Below are 27,994 nucleotides of genomic sequence, written 5' to 3'. Positions count from 1 at the left end.
AGTTGCTAACTGTTTTGTGCCACAGAGGTAAATATATCAGGTCGCATTTATCAGCATCACTACTGACTGGAGCATTGTGTTGAAAGTGTTCTGAATTTGCATCCTCACTTGGAGAGAAATGGTACTGCGGTTGATTAGTAATGTCTGTCTGGAGAGAATGTGGAGGCATGGTATGCCATGTGTTTGCAGAATTTGGCTGAATGATGAAGTTGACTGGTAATCAAATAATTACCAAGTGTTGTGAATTATGCTTCAGAAAAAAGTGCTCTAAAATCTTCGTGGAGAGTCAGGATCATTTCAGAAGAGATGACCTTTGGGTTTGGTCTTAAAGAATAAGTAGCAGTTTTCTGACAGAGAAAGGAAAGAAGAAGACATTCCACGAAGGAAGGATAGCTTGTGCAGGGGAACCAATATGTGGAGAAGAGAAGGAAATCAATGATCATTGATTGCCTGCTATGTGCTCGGTCCTAAGCTTGGTCCTTTATGTGTTACCTCATTATTTAATTTTCATAATGACTCTGTGATTTTATAGATGAGGAACAGGGAGAAAGAAAATGAAGATGCCCCATGTCATACTAAGCAAAGTTGAGATTTTAATTATTGGGGCTCCAAAGTAACGAGTGGTAGCTACTCAGAGGCACACTCAGAGGTAAGGGGGAGAGGGTTGTGGGTAGAGGATATCATTAGTTTGGATTTGGACTATTACTATTGAATTTGAGTTGCCTCAGACATCCAAATAGCGGTGGCTAGTAGGCTATTGGAAATATGTCACTGACTGATCTGGTTATGATAAAAAGAAATATCAAAGCCTCACTGATGGCAGACCTTGTGCGTAACAGGGGAGATCTTTCTGCCTTTGCTATTTTAGCACAGGGGACTACAAGTAATAAACTAATATGCTTTATGTTTCATGAGCAATTCAAATTACAGTCGAATGTTAAATCCAGAATTAGTAGGAAAACTGTTACTTAGAAATGCAAGTGTTTTTGGCACAATACTACTTATTATCATCATGAGACCTGTGCCCTTGAAAAACTGTACTTGTGTTCAGCGAAAAACTGTTTAATATGTATGCGTTCCTCAACCAAGGTTCAACTTTGACCTGTAAGAGGATTCTTTAAAGAGATGCTGGAAGGTGCAGCAGTTGATACCTGTGCATGAGGATGGGGTCCATATGAATGTGTGTGAAGGGTAGTCTAACTATTTTCAAAAAAAGGGGGTTTGTTGTTTTTTTTAACTTGTGCAGTCTTGACAAGAAGAAAAAAAACCCAGAGGGTTTTTACATTGGTGAATTCCAATGTCCTGGGAAACTCCAGGACTCTGTCATCCTCTCTTCATGGATTTGAGGTTATACTTCCTTTAGGTTTTAGGGTGAGGGACAGGTGTTTAAAATAGTCCAGGCTCCGTTCCTGATTCTCTTTGTTCCCTAGAATGATGATGATGACAATGATAACCATGACAACTATAATAATACCACCATATTTCATGTATTTAAAAATGTTTTTCTATTTTTTCACATGTCTGAGAAGGAGGTGTGTCTTATACACAATACCTTGCAGTTGCTATTTGCCTACAACGAAGTTTAATTCTTCCAGATAGGATTTGTGTTGTTTCAGATGGTCACCTGGGGATACTACCATCTGGAGACCACTTTAAATTGAATTATTTACTGACTTTTACCTTGAATCACACTGGTAATGTGAACTTGTATCAAAAACCTGCATGAGTATCTGACTGTGGTTCAGGTTCTCAGGGGGGATTATTTTTCCTTTCTCTCTTCTTGCTGTGCCTTTCTGGATGGCAGCTCTATTTTTAGAATATTCTGACTTTAAGGGAATAGTATTTTGGTGTCAGCTTTTTGCAGAGACAACTTAGACTCCCCACCTTGTTTTCCTTTCTTATCATATTTAGAGTAACGGTGTGATGGACAATTGATGGTGTCTTAGATCTCATGAAATACTCTAACAGTAAAAGCTAACATGTGCTGAGCACTTTCCATTTTCCAGGCAGTACTGTAAGGCCCTTCATACGTAGTAACTCATTTAAACCTTTAACAATCATATTAGGCAGGTACGATTTTTTCTCCAATTTTAAGTAAGAAAACAGAAGCACAAACAGGTTAAACAATGTGCCCAAGGATACCTATATTGGCTCATTTAGTGTAACTTGACCACCCTGAGTCTACAGATAGGCTGCTGGTGAGAATCTAATTTCATCCCTATAAAGCTTCTGGCACAATACCTGATAACTTGCTGAGCACACAGCAAACAGTTGCAAGTTCCTTCTCTCAGAAAATGGGCCATTGTCCTTATTAGAAGGACAGGCAATCCTTCTTTTGTGCACTTTTCATTCCATGATGCGGAATTCTAGCTTTAAGTGTTCTCCTCAGACAAGAGTTGGTTTTCTAAAAAATGTGAATTCTTGTAAGTCTTTTCATGATGTGCTGTATAAATGATGTTGCTCAAAGCAGATCTGAGAGTTCTATCAGGAACTTCAAAGCAGTGCTCAGCGAAAAGTCCGGTTTAACAAAGACTCAAATTCTTCCCACTTCACTTTATATTCCCCCTCCTAACCCCCCTCCCCGACCTCCCCTCCACACTCACATCAAATTTACACAGAAATCTCCAAGTGAGGTGAATTAAGAAGAAGAAAGAAAAGAACAATTTCCCCTCATAGAAAAACATTTTTCCTAATGATCCTAAACTAAAACTTTTTGGATGATTTACTGCTTGTATTTAGAAGAGAATAACTTTGAATCCCTCCATTCTTTCTTCTTTCTCCCCTTTATTCTTTCCTTTCTTCCACAAATATTTACTGAATGTCTTTTAAGTTCAAGACACTGTGTTTGATGCTGTCTGTATGAGAGATGTTTCTCAGCCTTTGTTCACGTCCTCAAGGAATTTTTTTTTTTTTTTGCGGTACGCGGGCCTCTCACTGCTGTGGCCCCTCCCGTTGCGGAGCACAGGCTCCGGACGCGCAGGCTCAGCGGCCACGGCTCACGGGCTCAGACGCTCCGCGGCATGTGGGATCTTCCCGGACCGGGGCACGAACCCGCGTCCCCTGCATCGGCAGGCGGACTCTCAACCACTGCGCCACCAGGGAAGCCCCTCAAGGGATTTTTATAAAGAAAATTATAGAGGACCTGTCCCCTCTCTCCCTTCCTCCCTCTGCATTCCTCTTTATCTTTTCCTTCTGTCTTCTTTCACTACCCACCACCCCCACCCTACCCTCATCCATGAACTGGAAGCCAGGGAGAAATAGAGGGCTTTGGCGGGGTACACTATTTAAGCTGAGTTATATTTGAACTTGTAGAGATGGGGATGGTAGAAAACAGCAGGGCACCAGTGCGGAGCAGCCTTGACAAAGTCATAGGAACTGGGTAGCCAAGGGCCGTTGGAGCATGCTGAGAAGTCCAGGTGGAAACATGGAGGGCATGAAAGGAGAAATGGGAGATGAGGCTTTCAAGCATCCAACCATCCCTTCTTACTTCACTGGCTATGTGGAGAATCATGTGAGGTGGTAGGCCTGAAACTGCTTAAAAGGTAAGTGTTTTATAGTGTAATGTCACATAGATTCATGTGACATGGTAAGAAAACTCGGTGTCATCGTCATCGTCCTCATCATTGTCATTCTCATCATTATCGTGGTGCTTCTGGGCAGGACTCCTTCCCTAATGACATTACGACCACCAGAATTTATCCTTATGCTCCACTTCTGTGTCCTAAACACAAAGTAAGAATTGGATTCTAAAAGACAAACATCTTTTTAAGAGTAAAAGATGCCAAGCAGATGTTCATAGAAACCAAGTAAGGCCAATGAAGACTATAAGTTGGCTGAGAATAAAACAAAAGCACCTGGTCTGATGACCTAATTATCTTCATTACCCCTGGTTAGTTAGCCCCTCTCTTCGCTCAACAGAATGTCAGGGGACAGGGAGAGGGCAACAGGTGGACTGGCACATATTTCTTCCCATAAGTACTAGGATTTAATGAAAAAAGGAGAAAAGATAACTTCAGGTTCATCTGCCCCAGTCTCTGAGGTTCTCATCATGAGAACCAGTCTTTTGGATTAAATTTCTCTGTGTCTATCTGTACAGCCACACTGAGAGACTGCTTGCGGGGTCCTTCATTTTTCATATTCAATATCTGTCTTCAGCTCTATCTTGTGGTTCTGAAGAACTTTCATTTTTTTCTGCTATGTGAAAGGATATATGCTGAAGCAATACGATAAAGATGAAGATGCAAAATGATATAAAACTGGTTTTATATAATTTTACAAAATAGACAAACTCAGTGAATGTAGCCATGATTTTTTTCATTTGGTACTGTAGCAGTTTAAAAATCAAAATGGGTCAGGAAACCTAATTTCCTCCTCAAATAAAAGAAGGAAAATGTGCAGGCATATTGAAAACTCATTGACATGTTTCATTAGGTTTTAAAATGTGTTAGAAAGTTCAGTGTGACCTCTTATCGTGCCATCTGACACTCAGAATGTTCACATTAACTTGAACTTCTCTAGTGTTTGCAGCTATAAGAAGTCTCCTTTGGGGGAAAAAAAATCCCTGAAGAAGTTTTGGCCATCTGTAATTTTTCTCTAGGACTAGCGTTTTGAACAGAATAATTTATGACAATGGGGGTGCCCATGAGAACTGTATTGCTTTGGCGTTTGTTTATTGGATTTGTAATTCTTACTGGACTGTACCCAGCCTGAACTGGACTGTCTGAAGGTGATGTGTGATGTGGCTCTGAATTCTTTTTTTTTTTAAATTAAATTTAATTTATTTATTTATTATACAGAAGGTTCTTATTAGTTATCTATTTTATACACATCAGTGTATACATGTCAATCCCAATCTCCCAGTTCATCCCCCCCACCTCCACCACCTCCCACCCGCCGCTCTCCCCTCTTGGTGTCCATATATTTGTTCTCTACATCTGTGTCTCTATTTCTGCCCTGCAAACTGGTTCATCTGTACCATTTTTCTAGATTCCACATATATGCATTAATATACAAGTATGGCTCCAAATTCTTAAAGTAGATCACCGTATTGAAGATGTTCCACTACTGTAAAAAATTCATTTTAATTTTATTTATTTATATATTTATGCATGTATTTATTTAAAGAAACCATCAACATTTTTCTGTTTGGCTGCATCTTCACTGAATAAAAAGATTATAGAACTGTGGAGCTGAGAAAAAAAGACATACCCATTCTGTCATGTTGGTTCCTATAAACTGTCTGAATTAAGGCTCTGTACTATTAATTGACAAAGGGTACCTAATATTCTCCAGCACAAGTGGAAGAATAATTGCTTTATTTTCCCTTAGTGCTAATCAATGGTACCCTGTAGTTGTTTTTTTTTAATACTGGGAATAGAGCCAGAGTTAAATTTGTCCACAAATTACTGATTTTGAAATAATATAATTGCTATGCTTCAGATCAGCCTCTTAATTTTCCGTATGAATTAGGTATTTTGCTTATTGACAAAATGTATTACAAAATCTGCTAATGGCTAGTACCAGTTTTTAAAATTTCTGAACCAATCCTGTAAGAGTGTTCCTGTTGGTATGAGTAACCATTAACAACTTAGTTAATTCATACAGTAAAACACAGACTCTGGAGTCAGAATATCTGAGTTCAGTACCTGTCTTTACTATTTTCTTGCTCTGTGACCTTGGGCAAGTTACTCAACCTCTTCATATCTCTATTTCTTCATCTGGAAAGTAGGGATTACAGAAATATTTCTCCAACTAATAACACTCATTAAATATTATCTTCTCTTAAGTCTATGATGATTATTCATCCGTATCTGCTGTATCTGGACTTTATTCCCACTGGCCCTACTAGGAAAAGAAAAGCCAGTCTCTGAAAGTAACAATTGCAGTTTTCATATTGAGAATTCAATGTCCCTTAGTGATATCTGAAGAAGTAATCCATTGTTGGCTTTTGTTATTATCTTTCCTGAAGGGTCTTTCCCGCCTCTCCATTCATTGACTACACCACCTCCAGAGTGAGCTTTCCTTGATCAGATCTGACCCTCTCTATCCCACACTTAGACCCCTTCTTTGTATTCTGCAGAAAAGTCCAGACTCTGGCATGATATATAACTTCCTATAACCAGATCCCTTCCTGCCTCTCTAGCTTCACTTCCTCTGCCTTCTTCAAAGCCTGCTCTCAAAATATATTGCTTTTACCTATCACATTATCTTCATCAGCCTCCTGGATTCTGAAATGCCACTCATTCTCCCATGTTGACCTTGTTTTTGACATTCACTACTCTATTCTTGATGACCTCTAAGATTCTATTACCAGCTATGCTGCCTAAGGCTGCCCTTGGTAAGCTCCTGTGTGGACTCCACCAGTCTAGAATTGTCTACCTTTTTTTACTCTCCTTTTCTTATCCCCCCAACAAATGAGTGAGATTTCCCCCAGAGTTCACCATAGTTTAGCAAGCAGGATCCAGTTTGTTGATTCAATAAATAAAGTGAAACAAATGAAGGGTTTTATGTATATACTCTGAGCTTTGATAATTCATCCTTGTGCAAATGGGATGAAGCTTTGTTGTATTCAGGGAGAACCAGATTTGGAGCTTGGCCAGTGGCACAACTTTTTATATGGGAAAAGAAATTATATTTGATCAGGTCACAAATAAGCAATGAGTAGAGTCCTATCAATGTGTGAGGTTACTGAGTAACGGTGTAAATAATACAGTTGGCACTGTGCTTTCATATTTATTATTGAGTAAGTGACAGCATATGGACAAAAGTGCACCATTTTACCATGTAAGCAACTAATTCAGTCATTAAATAATACGATTTAAGTAGAAAAATACGCCTTTGTACTGTTGTTTATCATTTACGAAAAAGAAGCCAAAAATCTAGCAACCGACTAACCTAAAAGTTAAAGAATTTATTCTGTGGTTAAAGTCTGTGGTAAAAAGAATAAAAACATAAAAATGTTAATAAAGGTTGCAAAATTGCTAGGTCCAAATCTCGGCAATTGTTTTCTCCCTAAATCATGAATTCTCTGTGGGTTTTATTTTGAAATAGGTATTTCTGCTATAAAGTCTGATATCCTACTCTAAAGAGCGAGCAACTGGAATGCCACATTTTTGATGCATATTTTTGCAGCACAGAGGGGATTAAATTCTAAATGTCTCAGCTGTTAAAGGCCCCTTCAGACTTGCCCAAAAGAAGGAGAAAGCTTTCCCTAAAGCAATTCATCAGATCTATTTGGGCACAGTGACATTCTCTCAGAGCTTGTGTGGATGAGTTGTACTGAATAGTTCAAGTGTTTGCAGCTGCTTGGAATATTTAAGAAAAAGATATCTCTCAGTTCTTATCGTTGTTCCCACGGGCTGGCCAATGCTCACCACTGGCTGATGTCCACCAAGGATCTCACAATTCGTGGTTATATCATAATAGTGACACCTTCCATTTCTGAGTGCTCACTATGTGCCTAAAACTGTGCTTTGCTTCTTCCACCCATTATATCCTTTAATGTTCACATGTCTGATCTTAGGGCAATGCCTTATTAAATTTATGTCTGTTTTCTGCAGTACGAAAAGTTTGTTGAACTGAATCTTATGCATTATAAACTTGACAAGTACTTACTGTTGCTTTCTCTTACCTAATTGTTGGTTGTTGAATCTAGGGGATGCTCTGATTACCTCAATAAAGGCAGCAGTGATCACATCCATAAACAAATCGTTAGACGTAGAACACATGTGTAAACAAGTAGAGTCTAATTTGCTGACTGTTGATAGACTCAAAACAGTTAAAAGAACAAGCAACTGATGGGATAAACTTAATTCAAACAACTGGAAACAAGGTGTGGTGCGTTAAATGGCAGTTCGGAATAAAATGAAGTGATTGATACATCTGATTGGACAGTGAAGAATATTTTAGAGTTATAAAACAGCACTTTGATGTATTTATCCTTTCATTATCCTAATGTAAGGTAGATGGGACAGATAAATACATCTGACAGTGCATTCGGCTTATTATTTTTTGTTAGGATTTGAACCTTGTCCACTTCCCAGCATATCTCCCACTACTTATCAAATGACTTGCATGTTTCTGACCAAATTAAGGCCTTTCAAAAACTCCTGTGCCTTTGTCTGTGCTGTTCCCTCTGCCTGGCATGGCCTTCCCATCTCCACTTGCCTAACTCCTTCTTGTTCTTCAGGACTGCATTTGAACATCACCTCCTCAGACAAGCATTCTTTGAATTGTCCCAGGCACGGCTCTCCCCCGTCTTCCTCTGGACTGCCACAGGGCCCTGTGCATACCTCCATCACCCCATTTGATATGTGGTATTATAATTTTCTGTTTACTTGCCAGGTGCACTGAACTGTGACTCTTTGGAAGCATGGTCTGTCTGTCTGTCTTTTATGGTTTTATTTCTGTTTTTCAGCACCTTGCCAAGTCTACACAGAATGTGGACTCAATGAGCAGTTGCACCTTGAAGGAGTGAATATATTCACGTATATCATGGATATTGGTATTTTGTTACTTCTCCAACTCCCACATCCATACACAGAGACACACACATTCTCACTGCATTCTGGTGTCTGTAGATTGTGAGTAGCCTCATCCATGGTTTTCACTGTAGTTGTTGAAGCTCAAGGTCGCGATCTGGCAGAAGTGACTACTAGAAGAATGTACTTCATGTTGAGTCCCATTGTCCTTGTGTCCAGAATGTGCTTGACATTAGACCTCTTCTAGTGAAATTTCAGGGTGGTTTTATATCAGCACTATGGGAATGCGTTCATGTTAAACAAGAATATGGAAATATAAAGAAAGGCAAAGAATCGGGTTCAGACAATGCAACAGAAATGGGACTGGAAGCCGGAGCTGTGAAAAGAGCCCATCTGCCCACTGCAGACTGTGATCCAGGCTCAGCACAGAGGAGTCGGTGTCTGGCTTCCACTCCCCGTTTGCTCCCCTCGTCTGCTCTCTGCTCATTACTTGGTTCCCTTTGACAGAACATGGGAGGCAGACACGGATTACTTGGGGAGCGGGCTTTTACAAGTGTGATTTAATTCCATTTTGAAGTTTCTGTCAAAAGGGCTGATTTATTTTCCTCTCATGGATGCATTATGTATGTGTTGCTATGTGAGATCAGTGAATTCAGAAAGGCCCTCCATGCTTTGGTCCCCAGACCCTCAGCCGTGCAATGCAATGCGGCAGCTGAGAGAAGCAGAGAGCCATGCTGGGCTCTGGAATAGACAAAGGCACAAATCCCATCTGGGTCTCCTTCAAAGCAAGCTGCTGTTTTGCAACAATCTACCCGTAAAAAAAGGTTCTTACCAGTTTACTTAATGGGTGACTGGCCCTTTTGCTTTTATTTAGCCATCTGTTCTGGTCTATGTCCCTTTCAACTTGTAAGATCCGTCACCTCATTTAAGCTGTTACCTTGACACATTGCGATGTTGTGGACATAGTGCTTCCACAGAGGAGCAAATTAAAACAGGTTTTCATGATTAGAAAGTTAAATGAGGTAAGGCTGTGGTAGTTACTGGTGAGATGAGGGGTTTTGAGGAGGCAGAACTCAAGGGACTTTCAGGTGATTGGAAGATGGGGCTGGCTGGACAGGGGGATGGATGGGCTTTTCCACATCACGGGAGCTGAACAAGAGCAAAGACTTCTTTTAGGTGTGTCTGACTTTGTGGCCTTGCTCTGCTGCCCTGACGGAGACTCTGACCAGGGAGGATACAGGGGCCACCTTTGGGTTTCTTTTCTCCTTTGGGACATTCTGTGACGAGTAAAAGGAAGCCAATTCCACCAGGAAGTGGTGAGCTAAAAATACAACAGCACCCATTCCCAGAAAGTTACTTAGTTTCCCTTAAGTTTGAAGAAGAATCAGGGGTGAAGCCCAACTTCAGGAAGGAATACTTCACTGTGTCTTTGAAATGGAGTGGGACCCTGTGGTCCCCACCCCCCATGTCCTCTGCCTGCCTTTTGTCTGTGGAAAAACTTTAGCCAGAGAATAAGTTTAATCAGAGAAGTGAGAAAATGCAGAAGCAAAGGAAAACGGTCCAGCAAGACTAAATAATAATAGTTTAGTCAGTAAGCCTAGTTGAGGACCTTTAGCTCCTCCTTAAGGGCTATAGATAACATTCTGAGCCGTATCCTGTGAGCTGTCTCATAGATACTGAAATCCCCACCAGGTGGAAGAAGTTAACTATGTGATGACAAGACTGTAGCCATGACATAAGCTGCCACAATTATGAGAATTGGCTTCAAAGAAATAGGAACCAACCGACCCTGGAACTTCAGACTAACTGTCCCTAACACAATTAAGATGATGCTGGTCAGACTGCCACATGACTAATTTCAAGATGACGGAGCTGATAGAACCCCCCATCTTTAAAAGCTCTTGACCACTGGTTGTCAGTGCGGGGGCCACTCAGCCTTTGGGCAGGTGTCCACGCTCCCCCGCGGCGCTGGCACCCAAAATAAAGCAAACTTTCCTTTCCATCAACCTTGCCTCTTTAGTACTGGCTTTTGAGCAGCAAGCAGCCGGACCCCCGCTTTCGGTTACATCTTCACCCTGGAGACAAGGCTGAGTTGTTCCTGACATCTGCCCTCAGCTCTGCTCTTTCTTCTTGCTCTAGACTTGACTTTCTGCCTGACCCCTTGATGGCTCCGTCCCGATGACCCATCAGTCCTTGAAAAGTAGGACTTAGAAAGCCAAGTCTTCTTACTCTTTTAAATCAATTCTGCCCTAACCACCCTGGTTTCTCCTGATATGATCAGTATTATTGCAGTTACCTGGACTCAAAATCTCAGGCATCTCTGAATTTTCCACCTGCCACTTCTATCCAATCAGATTATTTTCTGTAGCCAAGTTCTCTGTCTTCCACCTAAATTGAGTTTCTCATGTCTTTTCTCACCTTTTTACACTCCCTGCCACCGCTCTCATTTCCATCCCTCCTAGCCAATTGGAATGCTCTCCTAACTAGTTGCTGCCTATCTTTGGTTTCTCCCTGCTCCAAAGCACCTTACACACTGGCGTTTGATTATAACTTAAAACATTCACATTTCAAAAATTAAACAAACAAAAGTCTCCTTCTGCTTTCCATCAACTAACAAATTCAGTAGAGACTTCTCAGCTTGGTATCTGAGACAGTCCATAAAGTTATCGTTTGTATTTTCAGCTTTTTCTTCTTCTGTGTCCCAGTAAAACAAAGTGCTATGTGGCTATGAATAACGTCATGTTTTCTTGCCTCCTTACTCTGTTTCCTCTTCCTAGAAAGCTCTGATCTCACATCTCTATTGATTAAAATGCATGAATTTTATCAAGCTCAGTCTCAAATACATCTCTCCTTTCCCATGGCAGTCAGATGCAGTTGCTCCTACTCTGGTTTGATGACAACATGTTTAGGGGATGTTGTTATGCTGCTTGACGTGGATTTGTTTTCCTACTCTTATTGTTAGCTTTTTGAGTCTTTTGCATATCGTATAGCACAAAGTTTCCTTCCTGTAGAGGGTGCTAGGTGAAGAAGCGGAATATGATCTGTAAGGAGACTGGGTCTATAAGAATGTGAAAAATCCATTTATTCATTCACTCAGGTGTTTGCTGGGTGCCTACAGTATGTAAGGTACTGTGTTAAGGACCTAGGATACGCAGAGCAGTATGGCACAGTACGCCCCCGTTCTCGGAACTCAAAATTACATGCAGGAAAAGTCACATAAGGAATTACACCATGAAAAGTGCACAACAGTAGAAGTGCCTTCGAAGTATTGGAGTGGTGGGACTTCTTACCTCTATTAGGGTAGATAGGCTGGGGCTCAGGGGATAATGGTGGGGAGGGAACTGAGCAGTTAGGAAAGGCTACCTGTAGCTGGGAATGTCTGATTTGGGTTTTGAAAACTGCATAGGAGTCACCAAGGAAGGTGGGAAGGTAAGGAGGGATTGGAATGGGATGGAAAGATAATCCAAGAAATCTGCTGTTTGTTCTCAGAGGCTCAGCACACTAGGGCAACCTGGTCACCAAATGATTATTTTCTGTCTCCAAGTGAAATATCCTAAATGACAAAGTCCTTTGATCCCTTTGAAAGAGAAAGGGAGAGGAAGCACCTCTCAGAGACTGCTTTTGACTGAAAGTCATTCATTCTTCTTTTCTTTTTGACTGTTTTGTAGAGAAAGTCTGTGATTGCAGTGAGCTTCATAGCAGCATTCCTCTTCCTGCTGGTTGTGCGCCTTGTGAATGAAGTGAATTTTCCATTGCTACTAAACTGCTTCAGACAACCTGGTGCAAAATGGATACCATTCTCCTATACATACAGGCGGCCCCTTCGAACTCACTATGGATACATAAATGTGAGGACGCAAGAGGTAAGACCTCAGAGGGTTACTTAGGGTTTGAGGGTATCCATGGTAACAGCTTTTCTTTAGGAGCAAGGTGGCTTGCAATCAGTGAACTCATTACTCTCTGCCCCAGTGAGCTTCTTTGGGTCCCTGACATTTTCTGTTTTCTCCTTCTTGGACATTTACTGACACACGTCTAAAGTCTGCTGCCCCTCCTACATCAAATCTTCTGATTCACTGGCTTCATGTGGAGTTGAGGAAGCAATTACATGTTTTCCTGGTGGTTTGTGGCATAACATACATATCTTTCCATTTAGAAACTCTGATCAGCAGTTACCAGCTGGAGAACTGGCTGGCTTTATTTCTTGGAGGTCAACTGGTTGGGAACGGCTCTTTGTAGAACTGCAGAGAAGCATTTATACTCGTTAAAACTCTGTAATCCTTAGACCTGGAGCTAGAAAAGGCCAAGCTGATTTAAAAATTCTCAGTGGCTGCAGAGAAAATGGGGTTTAAAGAGTTTCCAAATTTAAAGGGGTTAAAATCATTCAAATCCTATAATCACTGAACCTCTAAATCTTTGTAGCCAATTGATGGTATAGAAGAGGATGGAGGTATATTGACAAGTAGAAAGTATACACTGTGCCAGCACTTTTGCAAGCAAGGATTTGTGTCATGGAGCGAAGTAGAAATAAAATGGACCTCACAAAATGTATGAAGTGTATAGAAGTGATTAATAAAATTGTTTTCACCGTTTGTTTCAATGGAGTGGGATGAATGCGAGGTTAATATTCATCGATGCCAAGTCCAAGCCTGTTGGAAGTTGTTGGTGACAAAGGTACAAGTCATTAGTGTGTCTACATCACTGGGAAGAGTTTTGGATCAGATCCCGTTGAAAGGTCATTTTTGCAAAGATACGAGAGAGGAGAGTTACCCACAGAATGCTACTCCCATCCCAAGAGTTATTCTTAGCATCAGGGAGGGATGTTGAAAACTGGCTTGGTCCAGACGCTTTTGTAGGCAATTTCATGCCTGAGTCATTGCTTCTGGTTAGTTTGATTCTTTGAAAATTGTTTCTATATCTGCAGGATTTACAAGCTTTCTATTAGACCTTTATAGTTAAAAAAAAAAAGGCACCATTAATAACAAATTTTTAGGAGCCTTGATGTTTATCCTTTAATTGGCTTTGAATTAATTTTTTTAAAAGTGTCTACTGCTTGAATTTGTTGAGTGTCCTAATAAATTGATTACCTATATAAAAATGTATCTCTTAGAGAATAGTTTGTGTTTCACTCTTGTCTTTTGCTACTTTTATTTCTGGCTGTCGTTTAATATCCTATAACTCTACTGGATTGTGTTAATCATTTCACAAGTGCCTGTCATGGGTAGAAAATGAAACATGTGACTGAATTGTCTCACGAATTACTTTCATGAGGGAAATCCCACCAAAGAGCCTTTCATTTCTTTAAATGTTAATAGACTGGATTTTGGAGTGTTAAGGGGAAAACTGACCTAGGGCTGCAGTTATTTAGTTAGACATATTAACCAGCCACCTTTGAAATTCTTTTGGTATAATTTTTTAATACAATGACTTTACAACGGGATATTGATCATTATTTTGATCATGTGGAGGTAATTTCTTGAGAGGGAACATGATTACTGGATAGAGTTTTTAGACTACAGAGGCACACAGGCATGATTTGAGTGCCAGTTCTCACACTTACAAAAACAAGGTCAACTAGCAAGTTATTACGAGGATTAAATAGGACAAAGTACATGAGGTGCCCAGTTCCAAATTGATGTTCAATGAATGAGTTTCTTTTGCTGTCCCAGTACTTACCAGTTATGACATGAAATGCTCAGTGTGAACAACACCAAAATACCAAAGTCTAGAGTACCAGACTTTAAATTTTAAAGGATCTGGATTCAGGAAGTAAACATATGAAGGAGTTCCCAATCTCATTAGAAATCAGAGTTTTGCAAATTAAAACCACAATGAGAAGGAAGAAAACAGCACAAGGAGGTAAATGTACACTAAATGTCAGATTGGCAAAACATCAAGAATCCAACAATACCAAGTGTTGGTGATGATGTGGAACAATAGAAACTCATATATTAGCAGGGGGAACAAGCACTTTGGAAAAAACAGCTTCCCATTATCGATTAAAGCTGAAGATCTGCGTACCCTATGTCGCAGCATTTCCAGTCATCCGTATATTCACTAGAGACATGCATGAGCACATGCAGTGGGAGGCGTGGATGACATGTGTATCAGCATTATTCATAACAGCTAGGACCTGGAAGCAACCACATGTCTCTCAGTAGGAGAATGGTTAAAATTGTGCTACATACACTGGAATACCACACATCGTTGGAAAAGAGGAAATTGCAGCCATATGTGATAATACGTATGAATCTTAGACAAACATAATTTTGAGCAAAAGATGCAAAAAATGAGAGAATACAAACAGTGTGATTCAATTTATAGATCACAGGAAGAGACAAAACTAAACGATGTTGTTTAGGGAAATGTATAGGAGGTAAAACTAAAAAGGAAAAAAAAGAGCAAGGGAATTAGATATCACATAAGTGAGAAGAGCAGTTACCTCTGAGAGAAATGTGTAGTTTGTGATTAGTGCGAGTTTCTGAGATATCAGCAACATTCTATCTCTTGATCCAGCTGGAAGTTACATGGGGGTTCACATTCTGAATATTTATTAAATATGCATTCATGTAGTATGCACTTTTCTCTATGTCTATTTTATAATAAAAAATTAAAAATACATTCTGAGCCCATGTAGGATATTTATGGACTGGAATCACACAAAGCATTTTCATCTACTTTAACAGCAAGAAATATTTAACTAAAAAAAGCAATGGGATAGTAACCTATTTAAAATAAACTAAAAATATTTGAAATAGGCAATTTCATTTTATGTAAAAACTAGCAGATATACAGCTAACTTATTCCTCTAGTCTATGCATGATAGAAAGGGAAGCCCCATGCTGTGACATTAGTACAAGTAATAAGCAGAAAATTTTGCATGGAAGTTGAAAAACAATGTATAACACTCCAAAAGACTGACAGATTTTCCTCCAAACTCAGATAGTTCTAGGCTAAATTGGGAGGAAAACAAGTTTTGGTGACCCTTGTTGATTTCATCTTTCCTTCTCAAAATTCTACCCTTCCCACCCCATGTCTGTGCTCTACTCTTAGCCCAAATTCTCTGTGCATTAGTCATCACCAAATAATGGCTTCAAGTGCAGGCCTTGCCAGAGATAATTGTATTAGACTATTAGACTCAGAACGAAAAATCTTCAAGAGCCAAAGTAATATAGCAAAAATGATAAGTGGTGGATTTGATGTTCTGGGGCAAATAGCTATAATAGTGGCCCTCAAATTTTGCTTCAAAGATAACTACACACTCCTGTGTGCCTATTCACTCTATTCTAATCCGGAGAAGGGTCAATAGCGATGGCTGAGCTGAGTCAAGTGGTAACCAAGATGATCTATTTATTTGAAAATCTTGGTCCTTGAGGTTTTTTCAGAAATTTCTCAGAAGAAAGCACATGCTTTCTAGAAACCACCAGAAGTCCAAGAATTTTTTTAAACACATAGACATGCCAGCAATGATTTCCAGACTTAGAGCATCTGCAAACATGATCATTGTTGATGATGGTTTTATGGCCCAGTGCTTTAGCTGGATCAGACATTGCTGCCACTAGACAAAAGTTTTATGAGCGGAAATGTTTACAAGAAAGAATGTCTCTCCACTACTGTCTAAAAAAGATGGGGCGTGGGAGTGGCAGGATTAGGTTGAAGATTTCGCGGACACTGGAGAGCTGAGTTGCTTGGGAGCAAAATTTGATTCTCTTGTTATCTTTAAAAACACACCATTGTAAAGCAATTATACTCCAATAAAGATGTTTAAAAAAAAAAAGAAATAGTAAGTGAAAAATTAAAAAAATAAAATAAAAAACCAAAGATGAGATAAGTTCCGGTCCCTTTGGCTTGGCACAAGCGGAAGTATAAGCAGTCTCATGAATCTGTGACAGTCTGTCGTGAAGGCCTCCCATATAGTAAATTATACCCAGTTCAAGCTCAGCTTCATTTTATCAATTCACCTAGTTTTTGAATGGTCTGCTCCCAAAGGAAGTACAAGAAGTAAATGTGCAAAGAACACAGGAGAGATAAATAGATAGACTTAGTTATATTTCATATGGTTGGAGTATTTTTTTTCTGGTCCAGATCCATAAAAAGGAATATGCAGTGAAAACTATGAGGACTAATCTAGAAGAGTTAAATTGAAAGAATTAAAATACCCATCCCATCACAATAATGACAGTCTAAATATAATACAGTTGGTGATTGGCTCCCATTTTTTGCCCTGTCCCCCTTCCCTTTCCTAACCAGTGTAGGCTAAAGTTCTTATATTTGGGGGAGGAGAAGTCTTGAGAAGCAGGGAAACAAAATGAGTGCCAACTAACTCGGTGAGTGCTGAAATGCTGAAAGTCCCTGCTGGCCACAGAACCCAGAATTCCTCATCAGTACTTACGTTTGAGCTGCCCGCCACCAGGAGGTAGTGCCATGCTGAAGCTGGGACCGGGAAAGATTTAGATTTTGCAATAGGTCCTATACTTCCCCTGTGTCCCACCCCTGCTTTAATCCCTGACCTGCTAGCTGTTCATACTTGCTCTCTCATGTCACTACTGGTTAATAATGCAGCCTTCCATTTTAACAGGACTGAATTTGAGAGAATCCCCTTATAGCTTTATGGCAGTTACTGTATTATCCTTTGACCTCGGACATGGTAAAAAGCATATAACATCTATATGTGTTTCAAAAAAAAAAAAAACCTCTGCTTTCTCCTTAATGCAAGTTTTAACGATTCATTTTAAATTAATTGCGGCAGAAAAAAGGTATAAAAGACCAAAGTACCGCAGGGCTTGGTTCCAGGTAATGATTGTTTCTCCCTGTTGAGATCTTGTCAGATTTTGAGGAAAGAGAAGGAAATGAACTTTAGGCTAGATTCTATCTGTAATTTCCAAACCATGGAATCAGTCATTGTGTTATCTCTTCTGTGGTGACCTGGTGTGAGACATTGCTCAGAGCAAGCAACCTGCAACTTGTTTGCATTAACTACTAGATAAGAGAATCAAGCTCTGGAGTTCCATAGGATGCCACAGCCAGATCTTCCTGGTGATCAGGGGGGTGACAGATGTCTCCATCTGATAAGAGAGCCCTAACACATTAGAGCTGCAGAGGAGTTCAGGTACTTGGGGCAGAGTGCTCTTTCAGGTGGTGCTAAAGATGTGCTAAGTGAAGAAGCACAGGATTTCTAGAACATAGCAATCAAGTTGTAGGGCTTATATTGGTTTGCTTAACAATTTAATGAGGCCGAAATATGTCTCTTATAAAAAGAGAACATTTTAAAGCTTCAAGTAGACTAAATAAGAATACTTAGGATCAGTTGCTGTGACAGACAGGCCGCACTAACCTAATTAAAGACGTGCATAACATATTGATGTTGCAATAGCATTTCCCGAATTGTAGTTATAGCGACAATTAAGAAACAGAGCTGACTTTCTTGCAAGTCAAAGCACACACTCCACACATTCAAATAAATGTACACATGTAACTAAAGCTGACATGAATAGGTTTTCTGTATTTGGGAATATAGACTTTGGATTTTACATAAGTATATTGAGAGCAATGATATGCAAATATATGTTCCAAAAATTTAAAACTGATCAATTTAATTGTTAACTAAAATCTGAACATTCCATTTGTGTAATCGTAAAGCAAAATAACTTTCAACTATTGGCTTGTTATAGGAAAGGAAACACCTAAATTAAAATATAGCAAAGATTACTTCCTTGGCATGGGCATATTGGTTTCGTCATTTTGAAGATAATTTATCTTTTTCCTAAGCATGAGGGAGTGCACTTATTGAGTGGAGACAAGATTATGTTTCTCAATCTGGTTGTGAAAGAGCAGCTCCCAAACAGTGGCCGGATCTCAAGGCAGTCTAAGCTCCACTGCCAAATGAGAGGGACGGACACTGCTGTGGGTGATCATTCCAGAAAGCTTTTGTGGGAGAGGTGAGCCACGTATTTGATGGGACTGAGAGAGAAGGGAAAGTAGAGTTGAAGAGAAGAGCGAAAGTTTTGCACTGGCCATTTTCCTTCGGCTCCTACCACTCCCAAGTAGGCCAAGAGCGCTACACTTAGCCATAGTCAACTAACGTCTAGACTAGGAATCACCACCGCCTCACACTCTGTTGATTCATTTTTCACCTCTCTCTGGTTCCATTACCCTTACTTTTTATCTTCCAGTTCCCCGTATTGTTTGGTTGGTTACCGGGTCTTGGAGTGCTCTTACCTTGATCCTGATGCCACGAAAACCGTATACGAGGTCACTTCTAATAATGCTTCATTTTGTGTACCGCTGACAAGGATGTGGCACCCCATGTTCAAGGGGCCCCTGAGGCACCGCCATAGGCCTGCGTGATCCTCTGACTTTCCAGAGAAAGAAATCAGACACCTGTGGGGGCAGTAAGTAGGGCAATCTGCCTGGAATGCAATTTACTCTAGGGGATAGAAGGTAGAGGATACATTCACTGGGTAATTATGATCTGGGGATGTGAATGGGATCCGTGGAAAAGGAAAAACTACACTCTTACTTGCAAAACAGTAATGCATATGTACAATGTATGTATCCATCCATAGTCATGAACCACTATGTAAAATATACAGAAAATAGATCCGTATGCACATACATGCATGCAATATATACATGCACGCATGCTCACAGGACAATTTACACTTTCTCAAATACAAACATACAGAGACTATATACATATACACTATATTATATCATAAAATGGTTAATAAATATAATTATCTGGTTAAGTCTATATAGTGCCTTTTATTGCTTGCCACTGTCCCTTTATTACAGAAACAATCCCTTCCCTTCTGACTACAGGGGTGAGGAGAAGATTCAGGCCAGTGATTGACCAATCTCGTGACGGGTCAAGGGGTGGACATATGGCCCGAGATGAGCCATTCTGAACCCTTCCCAGAGTTTATTGTTTTTCTGTGTAATGCTATGAGAAAGGCCCTCTTCTTTTTAGTGGTAGAGCTGTGGAGATATGGTTCTCTGGGTGTCAGTGGCTATGTTCCCTGGCGAGAATGAGACCAAGACGTTGAGAGAAGCAGAAACCAGTTGCAGAGCTCAAGCAAGGGCCTGGACCGTACTCTAGTGCTGAGACCAGCCATTCTTGAAGTCAGCCTACCCACCTCTGTGGTTTGACTGTAGAAGCCAGTAAATCGCTCTCTTTCATGTCTGCATGTTTCGATTATGTTTTGGTCATCTGCAACCACAAGAATCCTAGCTGATATATATATATATATATATATATATATATATATATATACACACACACACACACACACACACACACACACACACACACACATTACATATTATAGTTATTTGACAGCAACAGCAACCAAACATTCTGAATCTCATCTTTAAACAAAGTGCTGCCTGGAGGATGTGAGGAGTTATCTTTCCAAATCCATGCTTCAAACGTGCTGGGAGGCCGAATATGAGAAGACACATCCGTCAGTCCATCAGTTGGCTCAGGTGTCTGCAGAGATGCGCCCTATATATCTCCCTGCTCAGGGACATATGTTTAGGAAATTAGCTTGTCCTTTTGAGGTAGGAATGTGAAGGTCACAATTTCCCAAGGTTATAAAGCCAGAAAATGACCCGATAAGACTCATTACTTACTGAATTTCTAGTCTTACTCAACAGATTAATCATATAGTTTTATGATGATTATTCAGATGAAATCTTCCTTATTGCTATGAGGCATCATCAGTCAAAACAGATTGATTTTTACTTTACAAATCACATCTGTTATTGATGAAAGATCTGGTATTATCATGGTTTTCAATGTAGTAATTGGTTCCCCAGGAAGATATAAGGGAATTTTATTCATCATCCAACCTTAGATAGAAAAATGCTCATTTGCCAGTTGTATGTTAACACTCTTGAAAGGGGCGTATTAGAAATTCAAATATCAAATTACCTCATGTGTGACAAGCAAAGAAAAACAAAACAGAGTACCCACAAAGACCACCCTGACTTGAAAGTTGAAAAAGATAATAGAACTGGGGCCCCAATGGTAAGAGTTTTTGTTCCTCTTTTCTCAAGTTCCAGCTAATAGCCTGACAGAGTGACTAGCACAAAACCATTCATCAAGTAGCAGTTCAGCCACCAAATATTGAATAAGTCCTTGTTCAGTTCCAGACAATGTGCTAAGGCTCAGCAATGAACTCCACTTTAAAGAAAAATTAAGATTGGGGTTCACTAAGGAAGAGAAAGAGATAGGTTTGGTTTGATTACAAGTATCCTGGAACAATACCACCTAGAGGGCATTGACATTGCAGCATAACAGATTTATTCTGTTGCTGTTAAGAATAGTGAACATTCAAGTAATTTCAACTAAACGATTGTATTCAACACCTGGAAGATAATTTGTCACTAAGTAGATGGCATCAGATTGTGATTTCTCATTTTCCAGAGTAGGCTTACAAAGGCTTACTTACAAAAGAAAAAGATTCATTGAAGAATTTTTTATTTCAAGAGTAACTATATAGCTCTTATATTAAATATTATTCCGTAAGGCTTTGGAAGAGGTATATCTAGTTAATTGAGTAATCTGGCTAATAGAATATTTTAAAGTATTTAACAAACATATTATTTAAAAGGAAAATGAAATTAAGAGTTCTGGTCTGGCAATACGGTGGCCTGAGATAACCTGACAATTCTGCTGTAACACCAGGACATGCTGGATAAAATAGGATATATTATTTAATGCCCAGCTGGCTTTGCTAGAAAGGAGGGAAATCGTCAGGGACCAGAAACTGAGAAGGAATGGAAAGAGAGGTATAAGCCCGAAGACTGATGGTGTGGTTTCCTGGGAGTTTATCAGTATCAGTGACTGAGGAGATGGGTTATATCCACCGTACAGGTTAGAGGGCAAGGCCTGGGTCCAGCAAAGGCAGAGAGTGAGAAACCCCCCTCCCCCATCCTAAAGCTGGGCTTTTACAAGCTTTCCCCGAGTGAAAGGTTGGGCTAGGAAAGAAATCATGAAAACTGGCACAGAAAACAGATGAGGAAGCTTATTTATATCTTTGGTCTTTAGATAATAAAAAATTGTCCCTGGAACTTCAAAATGCCAGACCTGTACCCTAGTCGTTTTACAATTTGAATTTTACTGCTTGCACTTTCTAGGAACTGTGCAAGCTGAGAAATCAACCAAAAATTTGGTCCCTAGCTGGTAATAAACTAGAGCTAAAGGAATTGGGACTCCTCTAGAGGGTGTTCCCATAACCCAGACACAAGGGATTCTTAGAATGCACTGTTAGAAATTATAAAACACAAGGAAATGGTCTATTTATTGTGATTATTCACATGCTTTGCTATAAAAAAAAAATGACTGTTTGACTACGATGTGTTTCCCTATGCCCAATCGTGGTGCTCAACTGAAAATTCTGAATTCCAAAATATACCTAGTCAAAAGGATTTGGGATAAGGGATCATAGGCCTGTGTGTTTAAACACCTCACACACCATTATCTTTTAGTCCTTGCAGACAACCTACTATTTCACTAATCTAACTCATTTTCCAAGGCCCCAAATTGGTGATGCTATGCCTGTGACTTTGGTTATCTTGTGAGGCAAAGGAAGAGACTGAGAACGCCTTGGTGAGCAAATTACATTAAATGGTTTCATGGAGGCTTTATCCATTCAAGTCGGAAATCTCATTGGATCACACTTGCTGAAGCCACTACATGCTGGGCACTTGGCTAGGCTCGGGAATTGTAAAGATGAGAACACTCTGTCTAAAACTACAGAACAATTTTTCTTAATGTTAAATGGTAATAAGTGAGATAAAGTAGTATATGCAGAGGATTATTTTAACTCTTTATATGTAGACATAGAAAGAAGTTTTGGAGACGATACCTCGAAATATTAACTGTAGTGGTCTATGTCTGGGTGGTACATTTTAGGTGACCTTTTGCTTAAACATGTTTTCCAGTTTTTATACAATGAGCACATATTGCACTTATTACTAGAACAAATTACTAGAATTAAATATTTTTTAAGCAATATCTATCTGTGAAACACAGATCTATCTGTGAAACAGCTGTTTCTGTTATCAAAAAAAAATAGAATTAAAAATGTCTAGATAGGTATATTGTTTGGAGTACTTTTAGAAGTGAGTATTCTTTTACTCCGTTGTGGCTTGCTTATAGTGACTTCCTTCCAAAGTACAACATAGAAATGGGAAAAAAAGTAATTTTACAGTGGAGAAACTTGACAGACTCTACCTGAGCCTGGTGGTCAAGGTCAACATCAATAGCGATAAATCATGTTGGTAGTATGTTCCCTTAGGAAGATGTGATGAAAATGGCAGTTTGCCTCTGTAGTCTTCTTCCCCCAAACCCATAACCCCTGACTAATGAGAAAAACACCAGAGAAAAAACAAGGAAAGTCTGAGAAACTTCCAGAGCCTTGAGGATCCTAAGAAGATATGTCTACTAACTGTAATGTGGTATCCTGGATGGGATCTTGGAACAGAAAAAGGGCGTTAGGTCAAAACTAAGGAAATCTCAATCAAGTATGGACTTTAGTTAATAGTAATTTACCAGTATTGTTTCATTCATTATAACAAATGTATCATACCAAAATACGATTTTGATAATAGGGATAACTGGATGTGGGGTATATGGGAACTCTGTATTGCCCTCTTATTTCCTGTAAATCTAAAACTGTTCTAAAATTTAAAAAGTTATTGTAAAAAATGGATTTGGGTTTTTGACCTGTGTATCTATCTGGAAGGCTGGGATTGCCATTAACTGAGATGGAGGAAGACACAGAATGAGTGGTTGAAAATAGTTTGAAATATATACTAGTCCAGCTCCATAGGGAAGGGATGTATAAGACAGATGCATTGCGAATACATCATTGTTTTAATTTTCTATACCGAATACAACATACTTTCGGGGAAAAAAATAAGTATTATAGAAATAATTCCTGCCTTCTCCTCAAAAAACTTATGAAATTCAAAGATTCCCCCAAGAATACATGTGGAAGTCAGTGTGAGCTTTTAAATTCCTCTTAGCTGTACTCATACACTTCAGCAGTTTCTTTTATTGTACAGCAAACCACTTTTTTGGCAATGTAAATTATTTGTGGAATTTCTGGGAAGAAAAGGTACAAACTAAACAACTTTTTGGTCATTCCATATGGTATTGTATTTTGCCAATAACTCTTTCTAATAAAGTTTAATAATATTTGTTGGATTGAGGACACTTAGCTGTCAATAATAGTGATGCTGATGGTGATAATAAGCTGACACATGTAGTGCTTACTATGTGCCAGACATTGTTCTAAATGCTTTACATATACTAATTTATTTAAGTCTCATAATAACCCCAATAAGTAGGTATTATTATCATCCCATTTTTCAGATGAGGAAACAGGGGCATAGAAAGGTTAAGGTGGAGTTGCTGAGACTTATCCCCTGGCTCCAGAGTTCCTGCTCTTGACCACCACACATACTGTCTCTCGTAATAATAGCTACCATTTATGTAATCACATCTCTGCTCTGGGAAGGCTTATGAAACTTGAGGATAAAGAGAGGGACCACTTTTCTCCTCAAAAAATGCCTCTTCCACATTTCTTATATATGCCAGAGATAGGCAAATGCTCACTGAAGCATTTTGATAATTTCAAAATGTCCTGTATAGGTTATTTTGCCTATAGTTTGAGTACATGGAAATACTGCGCACAAATGTTATATTTTTCTCGTCTTTGTTATTTCTCCCAAAACCCTTGAGACAGAAGTACTTTTATTTAAATATCCTGTTATGCAATCATTTTCTATATATTCTTTCTCTATATGCACATATCTGTGAAGTTGTAATTGTGGTGTATGTAAAAGTTTATGGATATTTTTTACATTGCTAACCATTTATCATTACTATCCTACAATCCTCTCTTTCCCTTTGTTTTGGGAAGCCCATTTCATATATATATATATATATATATATATATATATATATATATATATATATATATATATTTATTTATTTATTTATGGTTCGATTTTCATACACTGTGAAATGATTACCACAGTAGGTTCAGTTAACATTCATCTCCTCATATAGATACAATAAAAAGAAAAGAAAGAAGAAAATAAAAAAAGGATCATACAATTCTAAACACTTTTCTGAAAAGTATCTGTTTTGCCCACAATTTTTTTTCTATTTTTTAAATCAAAATATAGTTGATTTACAATATTGTGTTAGTTTCAGGTGTACAGCAAAATGATTCAGTTATATATGTATTTCTTCAGATTATTTTCCATTCTAGATTATTACAGCATATTGAATATTGTTCCCTGTGTTATACAATAAATCCTTGTTACTTATCTATTTTATGTATAGTAGTTTGTATCTGTTAGTCCCATACTCCTAATTACACCCCCTCTTCCCCTTTGGTAACCATAAGTTTGTTTTCTATGTCTGTGAGTCTCTTTCTGTTTTGCATATAGATTCATTTATATTATCTTTTAGATTCCACATATAAGTGATATCATATAATATTTGTCTTTCCTTGTCTGACTTACTTCACTTAGTATGATATTCTCTAGGTCCATGCATGTTGCTGCAAATAGCATTCTTTCATTCTTTTTTTATGGCTGAGTAATAGTCCATTGTGTGTGTGTGTGTGTGAGTATGAATGTATATATGTATATATATGTATGTATGTATGTATATATATATATTTTTTATTAGCTCTATTTTTTGTGCTCATTATTTTGGTTCATTGATCAACATTTGTTTTTGGTAAATACTATTTTTTTTTTTTTTTTTTGCGGTACGCGGCCCTCTCACTGTTGTGGCCTCTCCCGTTGCGGAGCACAGGCTCCGGATGCACAGGCTCAGCGGCCATGGCTCATGGGCCCAGCCGCTCCGCGGTATGTGGGATCTTCCCGGACCGGGGCATGAACCCGTGTCCCCTGCATCGGTAGGCGGACTCTCAACCACTGCGCCACCAGGGAAGCCCGGTAAATACTATTTTTAAAATTATTGTTCCTTGTGGGATTAGACTTGCTTCCTCTTTGCTCAACTTTTTTTTCAGAATATTAATTCACCTCTACATCATTTTGTTGAACAAAATGGAAAGTCTCGGTTGTATCAGCCAACTATGTGCATAACAGTGTTGTGTAACAAATCACCCCCAAACTCAGTGGCTTAAACAATAATAACTTATTCTTGCTCACTCTTCTGTGGGTCAGCGGGGATACTGCCCATCCAGTGGGCTCTGCTGGGCTTAGCTTCAAATATGCAAGTTAGGCCCAGGTCTGCTTCCTGTGTCACTCTTCACTGATGACCTCTGGGCCAACTGGAGTATATTCTTCTCACGGGGAAGGCAAAAGCACAAGAGATTAAGCCCAACTTTGGAAGCACATTGCAAGCTTCTGCTGGCTTCACATCTGCTGACATCTCATTGACCAAAAGCAAGTCACAGAGCCAAGCCCAATATGAAGATGCAAGAAAGTACACTTCACCCACCATGAGGCCAAGGCAAGTTACATGGCCGAGTCCAACATCATTGGAGTGGAGTGTACTCCTCCTATGGAGGTCAGTGTAGAGAGAATGCATATTTGCTTCAAATAACTTCATCTACCCACACTAGTGAAATATTGATTGGAATTGCATTATATGCTAACTTAATAAAAAACAAATGTTTTAATAACAGTTGCTCTTTCTATTAAGAATGTATTATCTATACAAGTAATTTTTAAGTAATTTGCTGAAAAAGCATGTATATACATTTTAAACAAAGTTTTTGTGGCATCTAATAGGAGTTCAATAAATGTATGCTGAGCTGTTTTCTTTTTCTTATCTTTAGTACAAGCTAAAATCATATTTATAGCTGTTTAATTTTGGTATGCAGAAATGCTATTAATTTCACATATTTGTCTTGCATTTTTTGCTATACTAAAGAGTTCTAGTTAAGGTTTAGAAGTTTCCTTTGGATTGCTCTGGTGTGCAATCTCAATGTTTTTAAATGATCTTTTTCTCATTTCTTTTCAATGTTTATTGCACTGACCAGAGCTTATCAAACAGTTGCAAATTTTAAAAGAGTGCTTCTAATGCTTGATCACTCAGCATAAAGTTGACCTGACTGGGTTTTCTTTACCATATTAAGGAATAACTCAATTGGTTTTAAAATTGTTTTTCTAAAATTGTATCTATATGTGTTGAATTTTATCAAATGACTTTGGGGCCTATATTGAAACGACTATGATTTTTCTCTTGAAACTTATCAAGATGGTACTTTCTTGTTTTAAACCATCTATGCCAAATAATTTCATCTGTTTCATGATGTATGTATTAGGATTCTCCAGAGAAACAGAACCAACAGGATGTGTGTATATATAGAGAGAGATTTCTTTTAAGGAATTGGCTCATGCAGTTGTGGAGGCCTGGTGAGTTGGGGCAGTCCACTGTGCTTGAGACTCAAGGAAGAGTTGCAGTTGGAGTCCAAAGGCAGTCTGCTGACAGAATTCCTTTTCACTTGGGAGAGGTCAGTCTTTGTTCAGTTAGGACTTCAGCTGATTGGATAAAGCCCACCCACATTATTGAGTGTAATCTGCTTTACTCAAAGTCCAATTTAAATGGTACTTGCATCCAAAAAAAACTTCACAGAAATATCCAGGATGATGTTTGACCAAATACCTGGGCATCATGGTCCAGGCAAGTTGACCTATGAAATTAACCGTAACAGTGTGTATGTAAGTCTTTTAATGAAGCATTGGATTTGAAAATTTTTCACAAATAGTCTCTGAGTTATGTAAAATTATTCTCCTATATTGTAGATAAGGAAACAGAGACAAGGACAGGTTATACAACTGGCTCCAAATCACACTTGCTCAAAATGGCAGGGCTGAGTCTTGAAATCCAGACTCCAGAGCATCCGATGTGCTGAAACATTATTCTTTATACCGACCCTGCTTCCTTTGCTCAGGGTTCAATGGCTTAGATCTTTCATATATGTCTTGATTGCTTTTGTTGATGATGACGTATAAGAGTTGCGATTTTTACTTACTAGTATAAGCTGATCTAAGTCGATTATGGTGTCACAGTTCACATCTGGACTGAGAACAAAAGCGAAGCCCTCCTCCTGAATTTTTACTGTATTGTACTGGTAGGCACAACAACTAGAACACCACCATTCTTGCTATCTTGCTGATGAATTGACCTCATAATTCTCTCCTTAACGTTTTTCAAAAGAAACTGCTGTTTTATGAGTTACTTAAGCCCCGTTTCAAAAGCAGTATGGTTGATAACTGTATTTCATCCCTGGCTGCCCTGAGCCTTTTAACCCTGTATTCTTGAAACAATATGAGCTTTCAGACAGGATGTGTTCAGGACAGCCTTTCAGTGTGAAAATATTGACTTTCTCAAATTAAAGAACTTGGCGAATATGGTAATATATTCTCTTGATTTTTAAATTAGGTGGAAATTGATACCATCAGAAATCCACAGAGGATGAAAATGAGGCACAGTTTTAGGTGCCGAGCTATATGCCAAA

The 27,994-nt window shown here is 39.0% G+C and overlaps 1 protein-coding gene across 2 annotated transcripts in view; it reads left to right on the top strand.

Moving 5' to 3' along the window:
• ST6GALNAC3 (ST6 N-acetylgalactosaminide alpha-2,6-sialyltransferase 3) overlaps positions 1–27,994 on the top strand; it is a 592,369-nt gene that overhangs the window by 241,785 nt on the left and 322,590 nt on the right. For both annotated transcript variants that reach the window (XM_004279947.2, XM_049707210.1), the window contains exon 2: positions 12,149–12,343. In XM_004279947.2, the coding sequence (XP_004279995.2) occupies positions 12,149–12,343 (195 nt within the window). The remainder of the gene's footprint in view (positions 1–12,148; positions 12,344–27,994) is intronic.

Source organism: Orcinus orca, chromosome 1, assembly GCF_937001465.1.
Source record: "Orcinus orca chromosome 1, mOrcOrc1.1, whole genome shotgun sequence".
NCBI lineage: Eukaryota > Metazoa > Chordata > Mammalia > Artiodactyla > Delphinidae > Orcinus > Orcinus orca.
The sequence above is the reverse complement of the archived record's forward strand: the minus strand, read 5'-3'. Positions and strand labels throughout refer to the sequence as shown.